The sequence below is a fragment of the Pan paniscus genome, chromosome 6, assembly GCF_029289425.2.
Source record: "Pan paniscus chromosome 6, NHGRI_mPanPan1-v2.0_pri, whole genome shotgun sequence".
NCBI classification, from domain to species: domain Eukaryota; kingdom Metazoa; phylum Chordata; class Mammalia; order Primates; family Hominidae; genus Pan; species Pan paniscus.
In genome coordinates this window covers 40,003,160-40,028,001 of record NC_073255.2, presented here as the reverse complement: position 1 = coordinate 40,028,001, position 24,842 = coordinate 40,003,160, and the positions used below count along the sequence as shown (strand labels likewise).

Sequence of the window (24,842 nt, the reverse complement as noted above, 5' to 3'; positions counted from 1 at the left end):
TTTCAGGGGATTGTCCTTGTCCTAGTCAGTCATGCTTGCTTGCAGTCATACACCTGAGGTCATGTCTCTGAGGAGTCACTGTACAACAGAATAAATGTACATGTTTTGAATTTCATCTTTCTGTGCAGTGGTTGCTTTTTGGCTGAGAAAATGGTTTTACTGATTAGTGAGTTACCTCTAAGACCTCTCTGTATCTCTGAGTCCTTTACATTTTAGTTAACCTGTGATATGTCACTCTAACCTAGGGAAAGTGTGGAGAGCCTGATTCAAAAGCATTCCTATGCACGCTCACCCATCCGTACCTACGGAGGAGAAGAAGATGTCTTGGGGGATGAGAGTCAGACAACCCCAAATCGAGGTAAGGTAGTTTCCAAGGCCATGGAATTGCTGGGAGGCAGAGCACCTAAAGGAGAATGGGGGCAGGTTGTTGATGAGATGGCCAGTCCTCAGAGTACACGATGCCGGGAAAGGATTTCAGGAGCCTCCCTGGGAAGGGAGAGCCCCGACACTGATCCTCACAGATTTCATTATTTTGCCTTTGAATCACAGGCAATGATGCTGCCTGCAGGTTTCCTATGGTTTGTTTTTTTTTAAGTGAAAGAATACTGAGCCTTTGAGTCAGGGATCAGGAGTTACTTGTCCATGACTTAGTACATAAGAGCTGTTGAACTTTGGAGGCAGTCACCAAGTCCTTCTGAACCTCAGTTTCATAATCTGAAAGTCAGGGAATATATCTGTTCCATCTATGTCAGGTATAATTTGTTAGAATCAAAGACCAAAATAGAAAACACTTTTAAAAGAGGATTGTCCTAATGAAGGATATTACATAGAGGAAGTGGCCCCAATGTTGACAGCAGGAACTGAACAAAGTTTCTCTGTTCCCAAGGCTTAGAGAGCAGCCCTCTGCATCTGGGAAGAGAGTCCAGAGAAAAGAGCCCAGAGGGGCTCCATTCTGGGAACAGTAAAGTTCGTATGGGGAGAGAGTCCTCTGCATTGTTTTATGTCCTTAATATGAAATTATATAATCTGTGAAAACATAGGACATTTCTTATTACTCAGTCCAAGTGAACCACTAGTATTACAGTTGACTCTTGAACAACACAGTGGTTGGGGAACCAATTCCTGTGTGGTCCAAAACGTGCATATAACTTTTCACTTCCTAAAACTTAACTGCTGATAGCCTACTGTTGATCAGAAGCCTTACCTGTAACATAAATAGTCAATTCACACATATTCTGTATGTTACATGTATTACATTCTGTATTCTAATAATAAATCAAGCTAGAGAAAAAGTTATTAAGAAAATCATAGAAAGGAGATATATTTACTATTCCTTAAGTGGAAGTGGATCATCATAAAGGTCTTCATCCTCATCTTCACACTGAGTTGGCAGACGAGGAAGAGGAGGGGTTGGTCTTGCTGTCTCAGAGGTTGTAGAGGCTGAAGAGGTGGAGGAAGTGAAAGTGAGGCAAGAGGGGTCAGGCAGACTCAGTGTAAACTGTAGTGAAAAATATCTGCATGTAAGTGGACCCGTGACGTTCTAACCCCTGTTGTTCAAGGGACAACTGTATACAGTCAGAAAATTCAGTGTCAACTCTATTCTAAATTTCTGGATGCTGTGGTGGGAAAACTTACTTTCTTAGGTTCTCACAACAGTTTTGGAAACCAGACAGCTTGGTAGAGATTTCATACATTCAGCCTTCCTTATGACACTACAGAGGTCAGAACAGATATCAGGTATTTGCAGCTTTTTTTAAGAGAATCAGGTCATTACCTGCAGGCAGGGTATTAATGTTTTGGCCAGTCTGTGGGAGTGTGCAGGCTATCCAATGAGTTGTCTTTTTCCATTTAGTAAATTCTCTATTCCATGCAAGGTGTAAATATCATCTTCTTACCTAGAAAAGTAGATTTGCTCGTGACAGATCTCATGTGTGTTTGTCTTTCTAAGTTACAGATGTATTAAATATTCTTAAACACAAATTGATCTTTACAGATAATTTAATTCTTGATCTGTACATTGACACAGTGTTTCCAGTCTAATGAGTGTTTTTCCTTACAGGGTCAGCCTTTACAACATCTGATAATTTGTCTCTCAGCTCCTGGGTATCATCTTCTTCCAGTTTTCCTGGGTTTCAGCACCCACAGTCCCTGACTGCTCTTGGCACCAGCACAGCATCCATAGCAACACCCATTCCTCACCCCATCCAGGGTTCTCTGCCACCATATAGCCGACTGGGAATGCCTCTGACCCCATCGGCCATTGCCAGCTCCATGCAAGGGAGTGGCCCCACATTCCCTTCATTCCACATGCCGCGATACCATCACTATTTTCAGCAGGGGCCCTATGCTGCCATTCAAGGACTACGCCATTCCTCTGCTGTGATGACGCCATTTGTATGACTCTTCTAAAAATGGGAGAATCCAGATCCAGAATGTGCAAGTGGGTATGGAAATATAGGACAGGGCTGGGTGGGTGGGATGTGGGGTATTGGAGCAGGGGCTTTCCAGGAGACACAGGACCTATCAAAGAGGAGAGCCGGACTCACAATAAAACCTACCACTGAGGGAATGCACCACGGACCAGGATTCATCTGAGGGACAGCTCTTGGGTTCAGGAGAGAATCCATGTAAAGTTCTCAGCCAGCCTGAAAGTTTACTAATACAAGGCTGATGAATCTTAAAGTGCATTATTCCTCATGGTTAAAACGCTGTGTTGATGCAGTAATGTATAAAATCATTGTGTGTAGGGTTTCTTCCTGCTTTTCACAGGATAAAAGAATCTTCAAAGAGGCCATACTATATAGCATACTGACCATAATGACTAACTGAAGTCAATTTATCCCTGTAGAAAATGGGAGCCAGTAGAGAAATATTTGTAGTGCTGTAGCATAAGCATGTTTAGTTTTCTTTTGTGTTAGTCTGCTGGGGAAGGAGCTGAGATAATGCTAATGCATCCTGTTTTGTGGATGAATACATGGTAATGACCTCACAAAGTTCTGTTTGTAATATTGAAGGGCCAGTAACCAACAAGCTCAGTTTTCACAGTCTTCTTTCTTCCTAGTTCTCTTTATTGCAAATACTTGCCAGAGTTAGGGTTGGGGCTAGAGTTATGGAAGAAAAATCTTCCATATACAGTTTTGAAGCAAGAGCCTCTCTATATTACATGGTAAAACTGAAGTTTGATTTTTCTGGGCTGCATTCTAAACACACTACCGACTAATTCACTGAGGAACACTCCAAAGCCTAGGCATGATGTTATGTGAGGCTCGCTTTCACTTACAGCTGCAACAGAAGGATGGTTGTTCTATTCCAGAAGGATTTCTCTGCCGTTGGTGCCAGAGATCCCTTCATTTTCACTTCAGTTTTGGAAGACCTTGTGGATGTTAAAATGCATCTGGACAAATTCTCATTTTCAGTAAATCTGCTTTGTTGTTGCTGCCGCTGATTGACAAGGATTTGAGAATGACCATTCTAAATGCCAGGATAGCCATGATTTAACTTATGTTCCTGAGTGGAAATGTGTCCATACATCTAATTTGGCCTTTTTCCTTACTGTGTTACATTTAATGACTCCTTTACCATTTTGCTAGGTCTGTAATCTTAAATTGCTTGATAACGGAATGGCTCCATAACTGAAATGTTGGCAATTCTTATAAGTAATCTAAAGCATTCTTCCACTTTATTTTCAACTTTTGCTCTCTTCTTAAGCCTTCCTTTAATGTTTATAATAGTAACAAATATTTTAGTTATATATGACCTGTATATTGTTTTTGAACAGCATATATATATATATATATATATAAGCATTTACAGTCAGGGTAACACATTTGGCATTTTGCAACAATTTATTTCCCTAATAACATAGATTTAATGAAATTAATAGTTTTTCAACTTTAGATTTAATGCACTTCAACTACAGGATGCAACCTGTCATCTTAGAAAATTTCTCCAAAACTCTAATTTAATTTTTGTATGTAATATTCATTCTACTCTTCTTGCTACAAAAGTATTGAATCTGTTAAAAGGGATGGGAAATATTTCTACGGACAGTAGAAGTGTATTTGGGGGGAAATGCAATATACTTATCACATCAGACTCCCATGGGATTTTATTTGGTGGTTTTAATGTTAGCCTTTTTCATATCACATGCCTTTCTGGGCACTTCCAGCCTATGAAACAAGGCATCATGGCACAGCCTGTCTAGGTGATGCTGTTGTTGGATTTTGCACTTGCTGTTCTCCGCTGTACTCCAAAGTTTACTTACAGAAAAGCATGGGCTGCGTTAACAAAGCATCTCATGATCCTACAGCAAACACTGTGGGCCAATTTTTAACTTGTTGCATGTTATGCTGTAGTATCCACAGGTAGTTTGTTTTCAAACAAAGTACAGGTGTGCATTTCTTTAAAAAAGCAGTTATGAGTAATGTTTAAACTATCCATAGAGCTGGGATAGGGGTTTACTATTTAATAGCTGGCCTGTTGCCAGTGCTCCTTTGAATATAGAGTACTGCTGCTTAAAGCAGGAATAACAAAAGATGCTGTTTTACATAATGCTACTCAATACCCTGATAAATTACTGGTCTACTAAGGTGAATCTGTATCTGAATTTTATTTTCAAAGAGGATGAAAAGATTGTTTTAATACATACTGTTTTGACATTTCTACCAATCTGTGTGTCTCAAAGAGATTTGTGTGTTTTTGTTGAATATGGTTTTACCTAGTATTTCCTGACTTCATAATTTTATTTTGTAATTAAGCAATATAAGACTATAAATAAGAGTGCTTAGAGAAAACAAAGACTAATCAGACCTAAAATTCTAAATTGGGTATATATTTTTAAGTATTATTTGAACCAGAGAAAAGAAGCACAAGTGAAATAGAGCTTAACCTCATCAGAGTCACTTGAGCCATGGAAACCAAGGGGTAGAAATTTCCCCTCTCTGGGCCTTTCTGTGGTATCCTGGTCATTGATTCTTATTAAACCCTTGGGAGTTTAGTATTTAAAATTCCAAAGCCCATTCTGGCAAAAGTAATTTCAAGAACTACCTATTTAATGGGAAAGCCAATTGAATAATAAAGGCCATGAATTATAATATATTTAGAATATATTCAGGGTTCCTCCCATGCCTCCCCCCGCCCCCCGAGTATATTATAGTGTCAAAAAGCATGGCTAATGGGAAGTGCTGCTAAAAAGAGGTCCTGCCAGATCTGCTTTATCTAATCCTGAGGAATTAATTCAGAACTTAATAGGTTTTGCAGTTGTGGTTTGTTTTTAAAATATCAATAATTCTGAGTAGATTCATGGTCTTTGTTTTGTTTTGTTTTGTTTTGTTTTGTTTTTTTTGAGACGGAGTCTCACTCTGTTGCTAGGCTAGAGTGCAGTGGCATGATCTCGGCTCACTGTAACCTCCGTCTCCTGGGTTCAAGCAATTCTCCTGCCTCAGCCCCCTGAGTAGCTAGAATTACAGGTGTGCGCTACCATGCCCAGCTAATTTTTGTATTTTTAGTAGAGACAGGATTTTACCATGTTGGCCAGGATGGTCTCGATCTCTTAACCTTCTGATCCACCCACCTCGGCCTCCCAAAGTGCTGGGATTACAGGCATGAGCCACCGCACCCGGCCTCAATTTTTTTTTTTTTTTTTTACTAACTTAGTCTTCTCCTCTCCTCTGTCTACCCTTAGCAATATATAGGTAAACATATCCAGCTTGTCTAACACATCACAGATTATTAGTTAACAAGGTGTAGATTAATGAACTTATATTGTATTGCTGGATCTTTTGAGTTAATAACAATGGTAACTTGTCCAGAAGGCCTATCATCATTCCTAGTAGGTGGGCACAGAGTAAGAGATATTAAGAAGCTTCCTGATGAGTCGTCATCTAGCGAAGGCCCTGTGTGGGGCTATATTATAGGAGTTACATTGACTTCTGGGGCATTTGAAGGTCTCCCCCCTTATCCATATCTCTGTCATTTTGCTTCTCCAGCCACGACAACACACTTTCCTCTCCAACTGCTCCCTCCCCACCAAAAAAGAAAACCCTCTAAAAGGCAAAGGAATAAATATTCTTAGAAGTAAATTATCTTCATCCCATGCTGCCTTTTTCAAAGAGGTGTTAGGATATTTATCCTATTTCTGTATTTCACAGTAGCTTTTCAGGCTGTCCTGCTTATATATAAGCTGATTTATATTGAGAAAAATCACTTTTGAATGAAGAGGATGAAATGACTTTACACCCCATTAAATACTCAGTCAAGCTTAGCCATGACTCAGTAACTAAAAAGTTCAAAAAATCCAGTTATGTAATGTGCAGAGTAACAAACTGCAAGAAAAACAACTTAATCTTCCAGTGACTAAGTAAGAAAAACTGTTGTCACTATTAAACATGTAGGAAATTGATAATTATTACAAACAAAGCAATACTCTACCCTAAATCTAGACAAATCACTGGACAGATGATAAGATTTTCAGCTTTCTCCTTTAAAGAACTGTGCCTGGCTGGATGATGGGTTTTATACACGTTTTTATGTTATTTTAGAATGTACAGATTTTTTTGTAAACATGCAAAGGGAAGGTTACAAACTCCTTAAACTTTAAAAAACCATCAAATCCTTTCTTTGCTACTTATATTATATGCCAATTATAATATTCCAAGACTTACCTTTCTTCAGAATGCTTACATATGGAAAGGTTTATTTATAAATATTTGATAGGTAAATATTCCATATGTATTTTCTAGCCCTTCTTTCTCTGTCCCTCCCTCAAATAACTTCATTACCCTCTCCTTTTTAAACGAAATATCTTGATAATAAGAAAACAAAATCATTTTTTTGTGAAATAATACATATGGACAAAAAATACAAGTTGTATTTTACTTCTGGTTCATTAAAATATTGTGTTTAGTTGGATTTTTTCCTCCTTTATTTTCAGAAACATAAAAGAAATTGTTTTATTTCCTAAAGGATAAAATTGGATATAGCCTCTTTAGTAGACACGATCACAGTTCTGTTGTTTGCTGTGTTCATTTGCTTAATGAATTGCGTGAGAACAGTCACTGTAATGAAATATGTGTGCTGGGGGTGGGGGGAAGGGCATGGGAAATGTTTTATGAAAAAAAGTTATAAGCCTAATACTATGAAGTAACATCTAATGCAGTTCTTTTTAAGTGCAATATATTTATTTCTGCTAGAAATATATTATCGACCTTATGTAATATTTGAAGCATTACATATTATTTGTAAACAGCTTAAAATTATATATTACCCCAATTGTACATAAGTACAAATGTGTGGATATTAGTTTCTTTCATTAAAAATGGTGTTTTTTTAAAAATACATTTGCACCCATTTACACCTTTCATTCACTGACACTGTTTTATGATGTTTGGTACCTGTTTCCTCACCTGACAAAAAGGATTAGATAAGATTGTGGGTCCCAGCTGGCCACTCACAGGCTGGACACAGCCCGGGATTACTGCACAGTATTTTGGGTTTGTCTTTAGTTGCATTTGAAAGCCTTGGAAAAGACATTGCTCTCAAGTTCCCACTATTTTCCATTTTCTGCACCCAGTCCCCTTCATTCGTGTATGCTACCCAATGAACCCTCAGAATCACATGATTTTGCACCTCTCTGTACTGAATTATACTGAAGACTCCATAAAACTTAAAAACACCTGTATCTCATTTCAGCCATGAGCACTTGGATATGCTGTGATGATATTACACAAAGCAGAATGACACCAAATAAGATTAGCCAAATTATAAGTCTTAATCCTCCTTCCACATGACAGTCCTTCAAAATATTTGATGTTATCATTACCCCCTGCTTTCAAAAGTCTACTCTATTACCCTTAATTTTTTTGTGCATGCCTAACACCAACCTTTTAGAAGTCTTTTATTTGGAAGGATTTCATGCTTAAGGAAGAGTTGCAAGAAGACCATAAAGAAACTCTGTACACCCTTTATGCAGATTCACAATTGTTAACCTTTTGCCCTATTTACTTTATCATGTGCATTTACAGTGAGTAGTGTGTGCATAAACACACATGCACATGCATGTGTAATATATACAAATTATTTTTCTGAACCCCTTGAGAGTAAGTAGCATGTCATGCCCCATTATCTCTAAATAATTGAAAGTGTATTTCCTAAAAAAAAGATTCCACTAAATAATCACAGTAGGGTTAGCAACTTCAGGAGATTTAACAATGATGCAGTACTTTGACGTATCATCTGTATTCCAGCTTTGTCAAATTACCCAGTAATGTCATTTGTAGCATATCTTTTCTTCAGTACAGATCCACTTCAAGATCACATATTGCATTTAGTCTTCATGCTACTTTAGTCTCCTTAAATATAGTATAGCTCTTCAGCCTGTCTTTGTCTTTCATGGCAAAAGGATTCCTATTGTATTAGAAATCATGAATTCATACTGATACCTCCAATTCCAATGCACTCCCACAGAGTCCTCTTTTCTTGCTTTGCCCCATTCGATATCTGTATGGAATACAGTGGAAGAAGGCTCAACAATTACCTCAACGTATTTATTTACTCAACTCTACCATACACTTAAAACTAATTTCAGATTGCTTCACCTGTACAACTACAATACACAAACCTTCTAAAAAGAGGTCAGGGTTTGTTTGCATTGTTTCCGTGCTACTCAACTAACAGTATATAGCCAGATGATATGTTAAGCAGTTACTTTGATTAATTCATTTTTTGTCCTCCTGGATAGTTATTTACTCATGAGCAGTACAAGTGGGTTTATTTGTTCTGTTTGTTTGGAGTTTTAATAGATCTTTTCCTTCCTATTTTTATTGATATTTTTTAAAAATAGAAAATAATGTGCTTTCAACAAACTCATAGATCTAATAAGTGACTATGGCAAGGTTGAATTATAGCAAGGTTAGAGGATACAAGATTAATACTTTAAAAGGCCGTTGCTTTCCTATATACCAGAAATGAACTATTGGAATTTGAAATAAACAGTTATATCATCACTAAAGAAAGAAAAAACAACAAATAGGTATAAACAAAATATTCACAAAAGCTATATAAGGTAAACTACAAAACTTTGATGAAATAAATCAAAGAAGATCTAAATAAATGGAGAGATAGTCCATGTTCATGAATAGGTAGACTCAATATTGTGAGGATGTCTGTTCTTCCCAACTTGATCTATATATTCAATGCAAACACAACCAAAATTCCAGCCAGTTACTTGTGGCTAAGAACAAACTGATTCTAAAGTTTATTTAAAGGCAAAAGACCCAAAATAGCCAACACAGTATTAAGATAAGCAGTCAGAGGACTTACACTACCCAACTTCAAAACTTACTACAGAACTATAGTAATAAAGAGTGTACTATTGGCAAGAGAACAGACAATTAGATAAATGGAACAGAGAGCCCAGAACTAGGCCCACATAAATATGGTTAAATGATCTTTGACAAGGGAACAAAGGCAATTCAGTGGAGAAATAATAATCTTTTCAACAAATGGTACTAGAACAACTGAATATCCACATGCAAAATAATAAGTCTAAACACAGACTTTAAATCTTTTGCAAAAATTAACTTAAATGGATCATAGACTTAAATACAAAATGCAAAACTATAAAACTTGTAGAAAGTAACAGGAGAAAATCTAGGTAGTTTGGTTTTTTAGGTACAACACCAAAAGTACAATCCATTAACAAAAAAATTAACATGATGGACTGCATGAAAATTAAAAACTTCTGGAAAAACATTGTTAAGAGAATAAAATGACTAGCCACACTCTGGGAGTAAATATTTGCAAAAACATATCTGATAAAGGATTCGTATTTCAAATATACAAAGAGCTCTTAAAACTCAACAGTAAGGAAAAGACAAATTATGGGCAAAGGAGCTCTCTGAACAGATACTTAAAGATATACAGATGGCAAATAAGCATATGAAAAGATGCTCAACATCACGTGATTAGGGAGTTGCAAATTAAAACATGAGCTACAACTACATATCTATTAGAAGAGCTAAAATTCAAAACACTAGCAATGCTAATGCTGGTGAGGATGTGGAGCAATAGGAACTCTCATTCATTGCTGGTGGAATGCAAAGTGGTACAGTCATTTAAAAAGATAGTTTGTCAATTCCTTTCAAAACTAACATAGTCTTATCATATGATCTAGCAAGTATGTTCCCGGGTATGTACCCAAGTGAGTTAAAATTTTATGTCCACTTAAAAATCTGCACATGACTGTTGACAGCAGCTTTTTTCATAATTGCCAAAACTTAGAACTAAGATGTCCTTCAATAGGTAATGGATGAACAGTCTGTGGTACATCCATTATCCATACAATGGAATATTTTTCAGCAATAAAAAGAAATGCACTATCAAGCTGTGAAAAGACTTGGAGGAATCTCAAATACATATTGCTAGTGAAAAATGAGCTATACACTGGGCGGTTCTAATTATATGACAAAAATAATTAGAAAAGGCAAAATTTTGCCTGGAAAAGGCAAAATTACAGAGATGGTAAAAAGATTGGTGGTTTCCACGGTTTGGGGGGAAAGAGGGAGAAATGAAGGGATGGCGCACAGGTGATACTTAGGCCAGTGAAATAACCTGTGATGCTACTGTAGTAGTAGATACATGAAATCATGCATTTGTCAAAACTCATACTACTGTGCAACTCAGAGTAAGCTATAATGTAAACTATGGACTTTTTGGTCAATAATGCACCAATATTGGTTCATCAATTGTAACTAATGCACTACAATAATGCAGTAGTTTAATAATAGGGGAGACTGCCAGTGTGGGGGAGAGGGGATATACGGGACTTCTAGATTTTCTACTCGATTGTTCTGTAAACCTAAAACTGCTCTAAAAATAGCCTCTTAGTAAAACAACAACAACAATGAGATACCGCTTAATAACCACCGCGATGGCTATAATTATAATTACAATAACAAGTTGGCAAGGATGTGGAGAAATTGGAACCCTTATATATTGTCGGTAAGAATATAAAATGATGTAGTCTGGCCATTCGTGAAAAGGATAAAAAAAAGGTTACTTACTATATGACCCAGCAATTCCACTCCTAGGTGTACACCCAGGAAAAATGAAGAGAGATGTCCACACCAAAACCCGTACATGAATGTACATAGCAGCATCATTCATGATAGGCAAAAAGTGGAGACAACCCAAATGCCCATCAACTGACAAATGGATAAATAAAATGTGGCATATCCATATAATGGAAGATTATTCAGCTATAAAAAATGAAGTACGATAAATGTTACAGCATGGATGAACCTTGAAAACAGGATGCTAAGAGAAAGAAGCTGGTCAAAAAGGATTACATGTTATATGATCCCATGCATGTGAAATGTCCAGCATAGAAATATCCATAGAGATGGAAAATAGATTAGTGCATGCCAGAGGCTGGAAGGAGGGAGGAATAGAAATGACTGCAAGAAGGTATGGGGTTTCTTTTAGGAATAGTGAAGATTTAAATTCTGTTAACACTTATAACTAAGACACTGCACTAGCCCTTTAAATATTTCCAAATTTTAATTTTTTTTAAAAAAAGTCTACCTTGCTTTTTTTGAACCCAGGTATACAGCCTTAATTAAGAAATATGAAAGCTGCAAAACTCGATGGTTTTTCTACTAATGGATTATAAATTGTCACTAATAAGTATCTCGAAAAGGGTTTCAATGGATGGTACCAAAGATGAGAGCATTTTAAAGTTTCATATTTATCTTTAGGGGATGGGTCCATACTTATGCGAAAGCAGAGCTCTGCTGCCCCCAACAAGTCTGGTGGTCTTGATATAAACACTTATTATTTATTTAGGGCTGTCTCACTCTCCTCCTTATTCTCTAGTTGCCATTTAGGCTACTAGTAGATAGAAGTAATTAGAAAACAGGAACAAGGAGGCCCACCCTACTTAGAGACTGGGCAGTGCAGGTGAGAAGGAATCAGAGGAATAAAGTTCAGGGATAAGGGGGAGGCCAGGTTGGGGCTGGGCCGAAGAGATGAGAGACAGATGAGCTCAGCCCTCTGGGTGGGCAATGACAAGTGTAGGTACTAGAGGACAAACTGTGGGATAGATTGCAGAGTAAGACCCTCAGGGTGGAGTCTGAACACATAGCTGGAGGCAGAGGAGGAGGGAAGGAAAAAAGTGGTAAAAAGAGATCTTAGTACAGGCCACTGTATGACTTAGCAGGTGCATCTACCTAAATATTTGTACAAATACCAACTAGAATCAAGTAAGTTTAAAAGACCTTATTTAGGCCATGTCATCCAAAGTATTTTATAGTTGAGGAAATCAGAACTAGAGAAACAAAGTAAATTGGCCAAAGCATACTGGGCCTAGTCTAGTGATATATCTTCAACTCTATATTATAATCAAAGTTCCATCTTAAATCAACCTAAAATATTATATTATGTAAAATACGGCACACAGATTCATTATGTATCATTGGCACTTTTACTATGTTTTGCATTTAATCTGCCCATAAATATTCTGAAACTCATTCTTTAAATCATTTCCTGTTTGCCCCAAAAATATTCATCTCTAATCCTACTGTAACATCATCATCTACATTTCTGTTACATTAGGATTAGAGACAAATTCTGTTTATAAATAACTCTAAGAACAGTTTTTATATTTTATTTTCATGTTGAAAATCAGTCAGATTTGCTTCAGCCTCAAATAAAGTGTTTATGTAAAATTAAATGAGCACTGGCAGCAAGCTGCACTTTTTTTTTTTACTAAATGGGGAAAATGGACTAATATAGTAGAGGCTTTTGCTTATTAATATTGAATGTAGTAATTCTTATATTAGTTACTTTGGTGGTAAATAAAAATAATCTCAATATGATGGAGTTTGTACATGGTATATTACCATCAAACCCAGGGAAAAATGGATTTTGTAGATTTGGGGATGTGGTACATGTATATAAGTATAGTTGTGTATATGCTGGTTAAGTCATTTAACAGTGATAACTGAGTACCAATCTGGTTCAAATGAATGTGCATATACTATTGAATTGTGCAGTCTCTCTACTTGGAGCTGAAAGAATCTCCCAGTTAATTTATGGATCACCTCCCTCCCTTTGAATAAGACACGCCTTTATAAGGCATGTCTTATCTGATAAAGGCCTGGAGTTGTTTATAAGGTATGTCGTATCTGACATAGGCCTGGAGCACTACACGACCGGGGCATGGGTGGCTTACAGAGCTCTAGTTTTTTGGTTTTGGGGTTTTTTTGGGGGGTTAGGAGTGGGGAGTGGATAGCCCCCTCATGGACACAGAAAATAGATTGGAACTCTTGGAAATTCCAACTTGTTATTACAGATGCCTTTCTCCCATAGTCCAAAAGACAGCATTATGCAAAGTATCACTTACAGATGCATTTACATCTAAACTTGCTGTATGCTTCACGGCAAGTTGGTGTCTTTCCACTTTCTCCTTGATGAAGACCTGCATCCAATATGAATTTAAAGAGGCTCTGTAAAGTAATTCGACAGCAGCAAATATGCTATTTAAAAATGAGTCAATCCAAGATATGTAAATCCAAGAAAGGTTTTAGACTGAAGCAGTTGTTTTATAAAATACACATGTCCAAAGACACTTTTTTTTTTAGTGGAGGCAACTTGCTGAAGAAGAATTTGAAAGGATCTTTTAACATTTATAAGCAGACCAATTTGAAATTACCTAGAAAATAAGTAAGCTCCAAGAAGAACATACCTATGGCTATCCTATTTTTGAAGGCAAAAATGGAGCTACAAAATTAAACAAAGGATGTATTTCATGTTTGAATTTGTAGAAAAAGTCTTAGAAAGGTATAATGAAAATAAATAAAATTACTAAATAAAATAACTATGAGATCCTAAGAATTTTGCCACCATCTTTGGGAATAACTAATGCTGATAAAGTAGAGACTAATACTTTGGTGCCAATTCCAACTCCTTGCACGGTACAAAGGGGGAAAAGTATCTTAATGCATAAGAAATTATGAGACAGCACAAGTAAAAACCAATCTTTTATGCAGAAAGTTTCAATTGAAGTGAAATTCATATTTTAAATTACGAAATTATAACCGGAAAAGTTTGTAATGTTTTCAAAATGGTCTTCGCTAAACCACCTCTATCTAGCCTGGAGGCTAAGATGGAACTTAACTATCCACTTAAATTATATCTATGTATTTGTGCAAAGTTAAAACTTTAAATCTAATAAATTATTCGAATCAATTAAAACAAAGTCATTATTATTTGGAAAACTAAATCTTGGCCATGATGAATATGTTAATTATTTTGACATATGAAATATGCAATGTAATTTTTATGTGGGGTTACATTTGGAATTTTCCTACATTTCATATTTAGTAAATGGATTTATTATAAGAACAGTGATTTTTTTTAAAGAATGAATTTAATAAGTAACTAAGTTTTGAAATTTTGATTTACAGATCATTATTGCCATCTGCTGGTTACATAGTTTAATTGCATTTTTTAAAATTCCCAATTGTTTTACTAAAAGACAAAGGAAAAACTGAGGCAAGTTTTAGATATCCATAACCGGATTAGAGATTTCTATGTAAGACAGATAATTTGCAGCCAGGTGCAGTGGCTCATACCTGTAATCCCAATACTTTGGGAGGCAGAGGCGGCAGGAATGCTTGAGGCTAGGAGTTTTAGACCAGCCTGGGCAACATAGTGATACCCCATCTCTACAAAAATAAACAAATTAGCTGTGTGTGGTGGCCTGCACCTGTAGTCCTTGCTACTCAGGAGGCTGAGGCAGGAGGATCCCTTGAGCCCAGGAGTTCAAGGTTTCAGTGAGCACCATCACACTTTAGCCTGTGTGACAGTGAGACCCTATCTTGAGGAAAAAAAAAAAAAAAAAGCTAAATCATTTGCAGCCAACAGACACATGAAAAAATGCTCATCATCCCTGGCCATTAGAGAAATGCAAATCAAAACCACAATGAGATACCATCTCACACCAGTTAGAATGGAGATCATTAAAAAGTCAGGAAACAACAGGTGCTGGAGAGGATGTGGAGAAATAGGAACACTTTTACACTGTTGGTGGGACTGTAAACTAGTTCAACCATTGTGGAAGACAGTGTGGCGATTCCTCAGGGATCTAGAAGTAGAAATACCATTTGACCCAGCCATCCCATTACTAGGTATATACCCAAAGGATTATAAATCATGCTGCTATAAAGACACATGCACACATATGTTTATTGCGGCATTATTCACAATAGCAAAGACTTGGAACCAACCCAAGTGTCCAACAATGATAGACTGGATTAAGAAAATGTGGCACATATACACCATGGAATACTCTGCAGCCATAAAAAATGATGAGTTCATGTCCTTTGTAGGGACATGGATGAAGCTGGAAACCAGCATTCTCAGCAAACTATCACAAGGACAAAAAATCAAACACCGCATGTTCTCACTCACAGGTGGGAATTGAACAATGAGAACACCTGGACACAGGAAGGGGAACATCACACACTGGGGCCTGTCGTGAGGTGGGGGGAGGGGGGAGGGATAGCATTAGGAGATATACCTAATGTAAATGATGAGTTAATGGGTGCAGCACACCAACATGGCACATGTATACATATGTAACAAACCTGCACGTTGTGCACATGTACCCTAGAACTTAAAGTATAATAAAAACATATATATAAAAACATATATATAAATCATGAGGCATCTCTGTTTCAAAGATGATAAGATAATGCAAGAATATATTGCATCTTATCTAATTATAATGTGCTATTTTAATTGTCAATTAATCATAGATTAAATTATCAACCTAACTGCTTTAAGTTATTGTCATTAGTTAGTATACAGCTAAAATGTGACTCAAATAACCATTCAAAATAATGAGGTCAAAATAAGTGACCACTGTTACAGAAGCTGTAAAAACATGAAAACATCCATGATTCTATTCAACTGCACATAAAACTAAGTGTCATGATTTCCCTCTTATACACAAATCTACTCCTCTCCTTAGTAGGAGTAGACACATAATGATTTAGGCAACTATCTCTCAGTTAACTAATGAACCTAAAACATGTATTACTGTTTAATAATTACTAACATATCACTTGATGACAAAGAAACCAAGCGAGCAAAATATTAATTGGAAGTATTGGCAAAAATAGCAATTACTTTTGCACCAACCTAAAAATACTCACAAGTGCACTATAGGATGGCCGGTCTAGAATATAATAAAGGAACATTTGTTTAAGCATGTGGTGTGTTTTTGATGCTTTACAAGCATTAATTCATTCAATCATACCATCAGTAAGACAAATATAACTGTCTTCATTTTTCAGATGAGGAAATTAATCCTAGAGTGGCTAAATTACCAGCTCAAGGTCATACATTGGTAATCTTCCTATATGAGTCCCCTGTGTAAAAGATTTAGAGCAGCACATGGCACACAGTTAATTTTATGTGTTTACTAAACATATGAATCATAAAATATATCCTGCTTCTTTTTTCCTTTAACACTATATCATGACTATTTTCCTATATTATTAAATATCCATGCAAAATGACTTTAGTGGCTGTAATGCTTCACTATATGAATGTTTCATAACTTAGTGTTTGATACTGAGGCCACTTCTATTTTTTAACGATATAAATAATAGCACAATGAACATTCTTATAAAAAGATTAATTTTTTAAATGATAAAAATGACCAGATTTGTACTTTCATGGGCTAGACCATGGGTAAGAGCATTTTGTATCCCACCAGGACACCAAGTGATGCAAAAGGCAATTGGAAACTCCAGAAAAAACAAACTGACCAAAAAGAAAAACAATAGCTCCACTTCACTTATTGTTCCAAAAAACATTAAAACAGTCATATTTTAAAATAAGGTGCTTTATTTTGAGTTTGCCTAGCCATTCAAGAATATATTCTCATCAACCACAGTAAATACTTTGTATTTTAAATGCAATATTAGACAGATAGAATTTATTAGCTGTTAAAACTTGGGCAAATAACTACATCCTGATGCTTGATTTAAAATTTGCATACAGTTATTGCATGAATTAAGTGAGAAAACATTTTGAGCACCAAACACAATGCCAGGAATGTAGAAATGCTCCTTGAAAAAAATCTCCGAAAACAAAAATGAGCAGTAGTAGCACTTACTGAATTTAACTGAGTGACAAGATAAATAGTACTGTCAGTTAAGTGCTCTAGACCTTCAGAAAAAGCATAATTAATATGGGCTGGAGAAATGGGCTGGGGCTTGGAAGGTGACAGCATTCAGATGGGCAGGGAGAAAAGGATGTAAAAGCCAAGGGATGGCTTTTCCACATGAATAAAGGAATTCAGCAGTTATGATGTCTCAGGCTGTGGACTTCACCTGAAATGACTGAGATGGAAGATCTTGTGCCCGAGGAAGTGGGAAATTAAAGTTGAAAAGGTATATTAGGCAAATATTGAAGGCATTGGTGAGCAAGCCTAGGACTTGATTTGTGGGCCACGAACATTTTTGTGCTGTGTTGCATCAGGAAAAATTAACCTGGCCACAATGAGCCATGCTTTAGACTGGTCAGTTAGGATATGGGAGTTCAATTTGATCCATCATCAAACAGATGGCAAGTGAAGCGGTGTGGGCTCCAGCATGTGGCCCGTGACAGAGGACATGGAAAATGTCAGTGGCCCCAGTGCATCTGTGCCAGCCGCTTTGGCCTCTTGTAGGGCTGCGCGGTGACTGGGAGGTAAGCGCTCCCCTCTTAGTTGGTCCTGGCTGGTGCTGAAAGCGCTTGAGCACACCGCTCCTAGGGCCTATGACTTCTGAGGAACCTCATTGGAAAAGCATTTTGCTCTAAGATTCAGTAAACGCTGTTCCGTGCCAAGGAAGTGGCGTCAACCTGAGGCTCTGGGATCAGACCCACCGGACTCACGCCGGCTCTGCCACGTGTTGCCCGCAGTCTCGGCCCGTTCCCTCCGCGGTGGCAACGGGCACTGACTGTCCGATACCTCAGCGATCGTAGAGACGTTCCTAATACCGGGCGCACCACCGGCGGGCCAGCGGTTCCGCTGGCTTCCCTGACACACTTCTACAGTCATTTCTTTCAGCTGAGATCTTCCCCTTTAATACCTCGTTAATTAACGTGTAACCTTTTGGTTAAAATGTCAGAGCTAAGACTAAACCCGAAGAAAAGAATGAAACCACGGGAAGTTCTTCAGACTTAGTCGCCAGCAAGGTTATGGCCCGAAGCAGTGCAGGGGCGGCGCGCCGGGAAGCTACTGGCAGAGCTGTGCGCACTGGGGGTGCTGCAAGCGCTGGGGAGAGTGTGGAGAGGCTGCGTGGAGCTGCGCGCTCGGGGTGGGAGCTGCACTCCCATTGAAGCGCGTGAAGGGCAAGCGGTGATGGGTTCTGCGCCAGTGGGGCTGGGAGCGTGTCGGGGGCTGTACGTGGGCCTGCGCGCAAGGTGAGAACTGCGCATGTGGGCTTGGGGACTGCGCGCACCGAAGGCTGCAGGCCCTGGGGAGGGTGTGGGGGGCTGTGCGTGGGGCTGCCCTCACCGGAAGCTGCACGCTGGGGGAAGCGCAGAGGCGGGGTGCTGCGCGCGCTGGGGAGCACGTGGGGGGACACGCAGGGACTGCCCGCGCGAATGGCTTCGAACGCATGCGCCCCACCCTACATTTCACAGTCGCCATGACGACCGGGAGGTCCGCTCGTCAACGGCTCGTCAACGGCTGCGGGGACAAGTCCGTTGAGGCTGCCGGGCGAGTCAGGCCTTTCTGGACCTCGCCTGACTCGGATGGGCTGTGCCTGAAATTGACCCAGCTCCACTAGGGATTATGAAGAAACAAGGAGTAAACCCAAAGCCGCTGCAATCTTCCCGCCCCAGCCCGTCTAAGCGGCCGTGCGGGGCCTCCCCCGCCGGGAGCGGGAGGTGGAAAAGTCGGCCCTAGGCGGCGGGAAACTGCCAGGGGGCGCCAGGAGGTCCTCCCCGGGGAGGATCCCAAATCTGAAAAAGCGAAAAGGCTTGGAGCTAAAGGTGGTGGCCAAGACCCTTCTCGACCCCTTCCAGTTCGTCCGTAATTCCCTGGCGCAGCTCCGGGAAGAGGTGCACGAACTGCAGGCGCGGTGGTTCCCCAGCAGAACCACTCTCAGCATCGGTAAGGAGAGGGCAGGAGAGCCCTAGGAGGGAGCCGCATAGCGCTTTTCTTGAGTCTTGAAGGAGATCAGTTTAACAAGCAAGGGTTTGTGGGTGCCTAGTAGGAAATAATAGCAAGGTCCGAGTAGAAAGAAGTTGGCCAAAAATCTTGTCATTGAACCAGGGGAGAGAGAGAGATAGGGAGTATATTGGTTTGAAGGGCTGTCAGATCGCAGAGAGTGTTTTAAGGTCTAGGAGTTTTAAAGGCTGAGGGGAAGGATCAAGGGAAGAGGATGAGATTAAGATTCCAAGAGAGGAAATAATTAGTGGAGCAAGTCTTGGACTATTTGGAGGGGTAGAGTTAAAGGCACAAATTTGAGAAGCTAACTGTGGAAAAGAGGAGAGAGAATTCCTTTTCTGAGATGGCAGGGAGTAGAAAAGCAAGAATTACTATATGGAGAAATGTTAAAGTGGAGATAAAAGAAGTTGGGAGTGCTGGCGTCTAATGGTCTTTGTTTCAGTGAAGTATGAGGCTGGGTCACCTTCAGAGGTGAGATTGATAGGATGCCGGGGTCCGGGGGACATGCTTCTGTCACAGCTTGGAAAGGGCATGTGATAAGCCCTTCAAGCATTTAGAATACTGGCATCGTTACACCATATCATTTTTTTCAGATGTGGTATGTGGGTTAAGGGAGGGAGTGAGAGACACAGAAAGATTTTGAGCATCTTTGGAAAGCTGGATGAATTTGGTACTATATTTGACCTTTTCCTTATATATCATCTGAAGAGTTTTTGCCAGTGTATATAATTGTTAGGAGAATTAGAAATAGGATACAAATATAGTTGAACAGGATAGTCTCTGTATATTTTAAAATTAATGAAGCCTAATAAACAGTTAATGAGCATCTTTACAACCATTTAAAGTTTTCAGCCTTTTAAAAATTATAGCAACCGTGCTTGCAGACAGTCCAAAAATACACCATGGGCCATACTTTGCTTATCCTGGTATAAAACAAGTAAATCTTCCGAGAAGTGTTTAAGATAAGCCCAGGACAGTTAGTAATATAGGAAAAGATCTGGGTAAGCATGGTTGAGAATTTCAACATTGCAATTTTTTAATTTTTAAAAATTTAATTTCTTCAATAATTATTGAATTAATTTGCATTTATTTTGTTAGCCAAGTGAAGTAATTTTTGAATTTTTAAGAGGCTATTATTGGTGGTTTATAAGATGACTTGCCAAGTATATTTGGGATAACCATAAGAAATACCATTATAAAATCTCAGAAGGGAGGTAGGACTTCTGGAATAGCCAAGGAAATGCACTCCTCCATGACGACAATGAAAATACTTGGAAAATTATCAAAATCATTTTCTTCAAAACTTTGGAAATTAACCAAAGGTTTACAACAATCTAAAGGGCATTAATTCAAGAAAAGCTGCTGAACCTCTATAAGAACAGCAAAGTTTGTGGTGTTTTAACTTGTTCTATTCCCCACTCTTCTCTCTCCAGGGGAATTGAAAACAAGCAATTCCCCAACCAAACAGGGACACAGGCTGCGTTTGCAGCTCCTGTAAAAGCTCCATACCCAGAGGAGTGTCTCCCAGCTCCCAGGTGAAGTCTTATGTATACATGGGGCGTTGGCCCAGGTGACTCCAGACTAGTCTCCTAGGCCATCTAGTAGCTCCTAGGTCTGGGCTCTTGCAAAGAGCTTGCAATTCATCAAGGGTTGAGCTGCACATTGGGGCTTTTAGATGTGCTGCTGAGGAAGTGATTTCCTGCGTTTAATCATCTTCTGATGAATGGTAGAGAAACTGATCTAGAGTGGCTCCTCTTGGTTAGAACTAGCTGAAGCATACTGTATATACTTACTTCTTTTAAAAATTTCATATAAAGGAATAGAAAATAATACTGAAAAAAAACAAAAAAGGTCACAATCTTCCATAATTCCATCACTCTTACCAATTACCTGAAGTAAAAAAACCCTCTCAAGTTTCTCCCTTTACTTGTTGAGCCCTGCTGCAGAGAGGTAAGCTCTGTTCAGAATTTGCTTTGTGTCCTGGATTTTTTCCTATGCTCATAGAGACAGGATTAGCTGGCTGTCTTGCTTTGTGTGCTATCTTCCTAGACATGTAAAATAATACATTTGAAATACTTGTTTTAATGGTATTTTATAATAAAGCAGCTATTAATAACTTTCCTTTTTTTCTTTATTCCAGCCGTCTTTGTGGCAATTCTACATTGGTAAGATTTAGTTTCAGTTTGAAATATTTAAAAACATTTGAATTAAAAATCGCCATCACTCTTTGCATACAGTAAAACAATAACTTCTGGCTATATTTGTAGAACATCTTTATGTGGACCAATTTATACATGTATTTTGCTTTTTTACAAACCTCATATGTGAAACAGCATTTACAAAATAGATGCATTAGGGGAATAGTAACTTACGAATGAAAATATTTTTGCTTTACCAAATAATTCACCACACGTTTCTTTAAATATCTGGCTTTTCTAGTGTATTTTGCATGTGTAGTTCATTTAAAACCTTCCTTTATTTTATGGTAATTATATGTTGCTAGTGAAATAACTTTTTTTTTTTTTTTCTGAGACAGAGTCTTGCTCTGTCTCCCAGGCTGGAGTGCAGTGGCGTGATCTTGACTCACTGCAACCTCTGCCTCACAGGCACAAGTGATCCTCGTGCCTCAGCCTTCCAAGTAGCTGGGATTACAGGTGTGCACCACCACACCCAGCCAATTTGTTGTATTTTTGGTGGAGACAAGGTTTCACCATGTTGGCCAGGCTGGTGTCAAACTCCTGGCCTCAAATGATCCACCTGCCTCGGCCTCCCAAAGTGTTGGGATTATAGGCATGAGCCACCACACTCAGCCAGTGAAATAACTTTGGTGATAAAGTTTTAGTAACACCTGCCAATTGGAAATCAGGTAAAAAAGAAGATAAAGATTCTGCAGTGGTTATATGGTTAAATGGCTCTGAGTCTTTCAGTGTGCAAGTCTGTGTACATTATTTTACAAAAGTGTTTATAAAAATTTGTAAAATAGTATTTCCCTCTGGAATATTTTATTTTTACCTGTGCTCAGCGATTTCTACCCTTGGAAGGTATGAGATCTGCTCCTATGTTCTGTTGACACAGTGCTGCTCTAGACATTTAGTCTGCAGGGAGCTTTTGATGTTAGAACTGAGGCTGCAATGGTAGGGAATATTCCTGCAGTTTTTGGTAACCTGGCATATGGCCTACATGTAAAGAAGGGTTAGTGGAAAACAGGGTTAATATATGGAACTTTGCTTTATTTTCAACTTCACTGGAAAGTACTGACTACATAAGTTAGCTATAGCATAATTGTTGGCCACAGCTAATTTTGTTTATCACATATGCTCCTTTCTTCACTGCCGACAGCTGTTGAGTTTCACTACTAAAAGGTCTTCAAGTACACACCTGTATTCTTTGGCACTTGAAAGTTGATCCCTTATGTGATATTATACTTATTGTAAGTCTGCTTTGATCTAAGGTAATTTTATTTAAAATTATATTCTGAACCCTTTTCAACAGTTACGGAGGTATTTCCCAAGGCTGGTACATTAGAATCACTTGAAACTTAAAAAACAAACACTAACCTGCCTCTGTTCTGATTTAGAGGCCTGGGATAGAAGGAAGGGTGAAAAAAGCCACAAGAATTTTAGATATACAATTAAGGTTTTTTTTTGTTTGTTTGTTTTTTTGAGATAGAGTCCTCTATCTGACTCCCAGGCTGGAGTGCAGTGGCATGATCTCTGCTCACTGCAACCTCCACCTCCTGGGTTCAAGAAATTCTTCTGCCTCAGCCTCCCTAGCAGCCAGGATTACAGACATGCACTACCATGGCTGGCTAATTTTTGTGTTTTTAGTAGAGACAGGGTTTCACCATGTTGGCAAGGCTGGTCTCGAACTCCTCACCTCAAGTGATCTGCCCGCCTCGGGCTCGGGCTCCCAAAGTGCTGGAATTACAGGCATGAGCCAACGCACCCGGCCACAATTAAGCTTAAAAACCACTGAGTTAAGGAATTTCAGGTGTGTGCCATACTGGATTATAAATGCCTAAAAATATACAAGTTAGTAGGCAAATTATAAAATTAATATTATAACAATTTATTGTTTTCTTTTTTATGGCTTTCTTATTGCTTATTTTACTGTTAGTTTTGAAACTTGTTCTTATTGTAATATGATACTTCATTTTTTTCTAGGTTACATTTAGTAACACTTTTTGAAAATGATCGTCATTTCTCTCACCTCTCATCTTTGGAACGGGAGATGACTTTTCGCACTGAAATGGTTAGATTTCTTCTTCTGACGAATTAATTTGTGGTTTAAGAATAGCGAGACTATGAGGTAGAAATGTATTAGGAATTGAAATGAACTTTTGGTGAATTGCACTGTTTCATAAGCTATAACCCAGGTTTATTATTTAAATAGTAAAGTGTTTGAGATTATTTTTCTGTTACTTCATTATCTCTCGCCCTTTCCTAATGCAGACTTCTTTTTAAGATAATAAAGATGAATTATAATAGCTGAGGAAGGAGGACAAAGAAAGCACTGAAGAAGTGATAAAGGGGAATGAAATGAGATGTTATCAGAAATTGCTTTCTCTTAGGCTACGGTTAGGAGATCCCATGTTTTACCTGGGCCTTTTAATGATGACGATTATTATTTGGCTCTCTTTTGATTTCAAGATAATCTCTTCTAAGAGATAACTTTTGATATAATTTTTAAATAATTTTCTGTTTTTCAATACTTAATCTTTAAAATGGAGTTTTCTGCCGTACATATCTCACATAATTATTGTGAGGAGTAAGTGGGATAGCGAATGCCAAAATTGCGCAATTTTACATTTAGAAGACACCACAACCATCCATCTTCCAGATCTGCTCACAGCTGGTCGGGGGCCTAGTGAAGCATTGAAACTGGCTCTCCTCAGTCTAGCCATTGCTTTTTGTTTAAATTATGGTAAAACTTAGATTTAAATTTGTAATAAAAAATTTCAATGTTTATCCTTTAAGCGTACAATTCAGTGAGATTAAGTACATTTATGTTGTCTTGCAACTATTACCACTGTCCACATCCGGAACTTTTTGCTATCCCAAACAGAAACTCTACCCACTAAACACTAATCACACCCAGCTCTATTTTCTGTCTCTATGATTTTGCCTATGCCAGGCCCCTTAGTCACTGCTTTTTAATTTTCATCCCTATATTGCCCCTATAAAGTTTCAAAGCATTGGATACATTAACATATGTACGACATTTGAACATTTTAAAGGTATTTCCAAAGACAGAATATAAAATATTATTAAATAAAGAGTGTAACTGTGGCAGAGTCTGGACTTTGGTGACAGATCGCTGGATTCTAATAGCAGTTCTGTGCTTTATTGTATGATGGCTAGTCAGGTCACCTCTCAGATTCTCAGTAATCTCGTCTGCTCAATAGAAATAATGCCAACCTTAGAGGGGTTTAGGGAAAATGAAGGGAGATAATGAATGGCAACACATAGCAGAATACTTAACACAAAACAATAGCTGTTATTAGTAACTTATTTATATATTTAATATTTCCCTAAATATAATCTTTTGCATATTAGATATCCTTTAATTGTTGTATTGCTTTGTTATCCTCCTAAGCAGAAAGGAAAATTCTTTATGA

At 38.2% G+C, this 24,842-nt stretch overlaps 2 protein-coding genes across 2 annotated transcripts in view; both read left to right on the top strand.

Annotated features, from left to right (window-relative positions):
- The window catches only part of TBX20 (T-box transcription factor 20), a 53,741-nt gene extending 49,196 nt beyond the window's left edge, over nucleotides 1-4,545 (top strand). Inside the window, exons 7-8 of the mRNA XM_055115831.3 lie at nucleotides 246-358; nucleotides 2,060-4,545. Coding sequence (XP_054971806.1) covers nucleotides 246-358; nucleotides 2,060-2,400 — 454 coding nt within the window. The 3' untranslated portion in view covers nucleotides 2,401-4,545. The remainder of the gene's footprint in view (nucleotides 1-245; nucleotides 359-2,059) is intronic.
- A 14,036-nt stretch (nucleotides 4,546-18,581) lies between these two features.
- The window catches only part of LOC117980919 (probable C-mannosyltransferase DPY19L2), a 117,957-nt gene continuing 111,696 nt past the window's right edge, over nucleotides 18,582-24,842 (top strand). Inside the window, 4 exon segments of the mRNA XM_055115830.1 lie at nucleotides 18,582-18,929; nucleotides 18,932-19,168; nucleotides 21,366-21,390; nucleotides 23,389-23,476. Coding sequence (XP_054971805.1) covers nucleotides 18,848-18,929; nucleotides 18,932-19,168; nucleotides 21,366-21,390; nucleotides 23,389-23,476 — 432 coding nt within the window. The 5' untranslated portion in view covers nucleotides 18,582-18,847.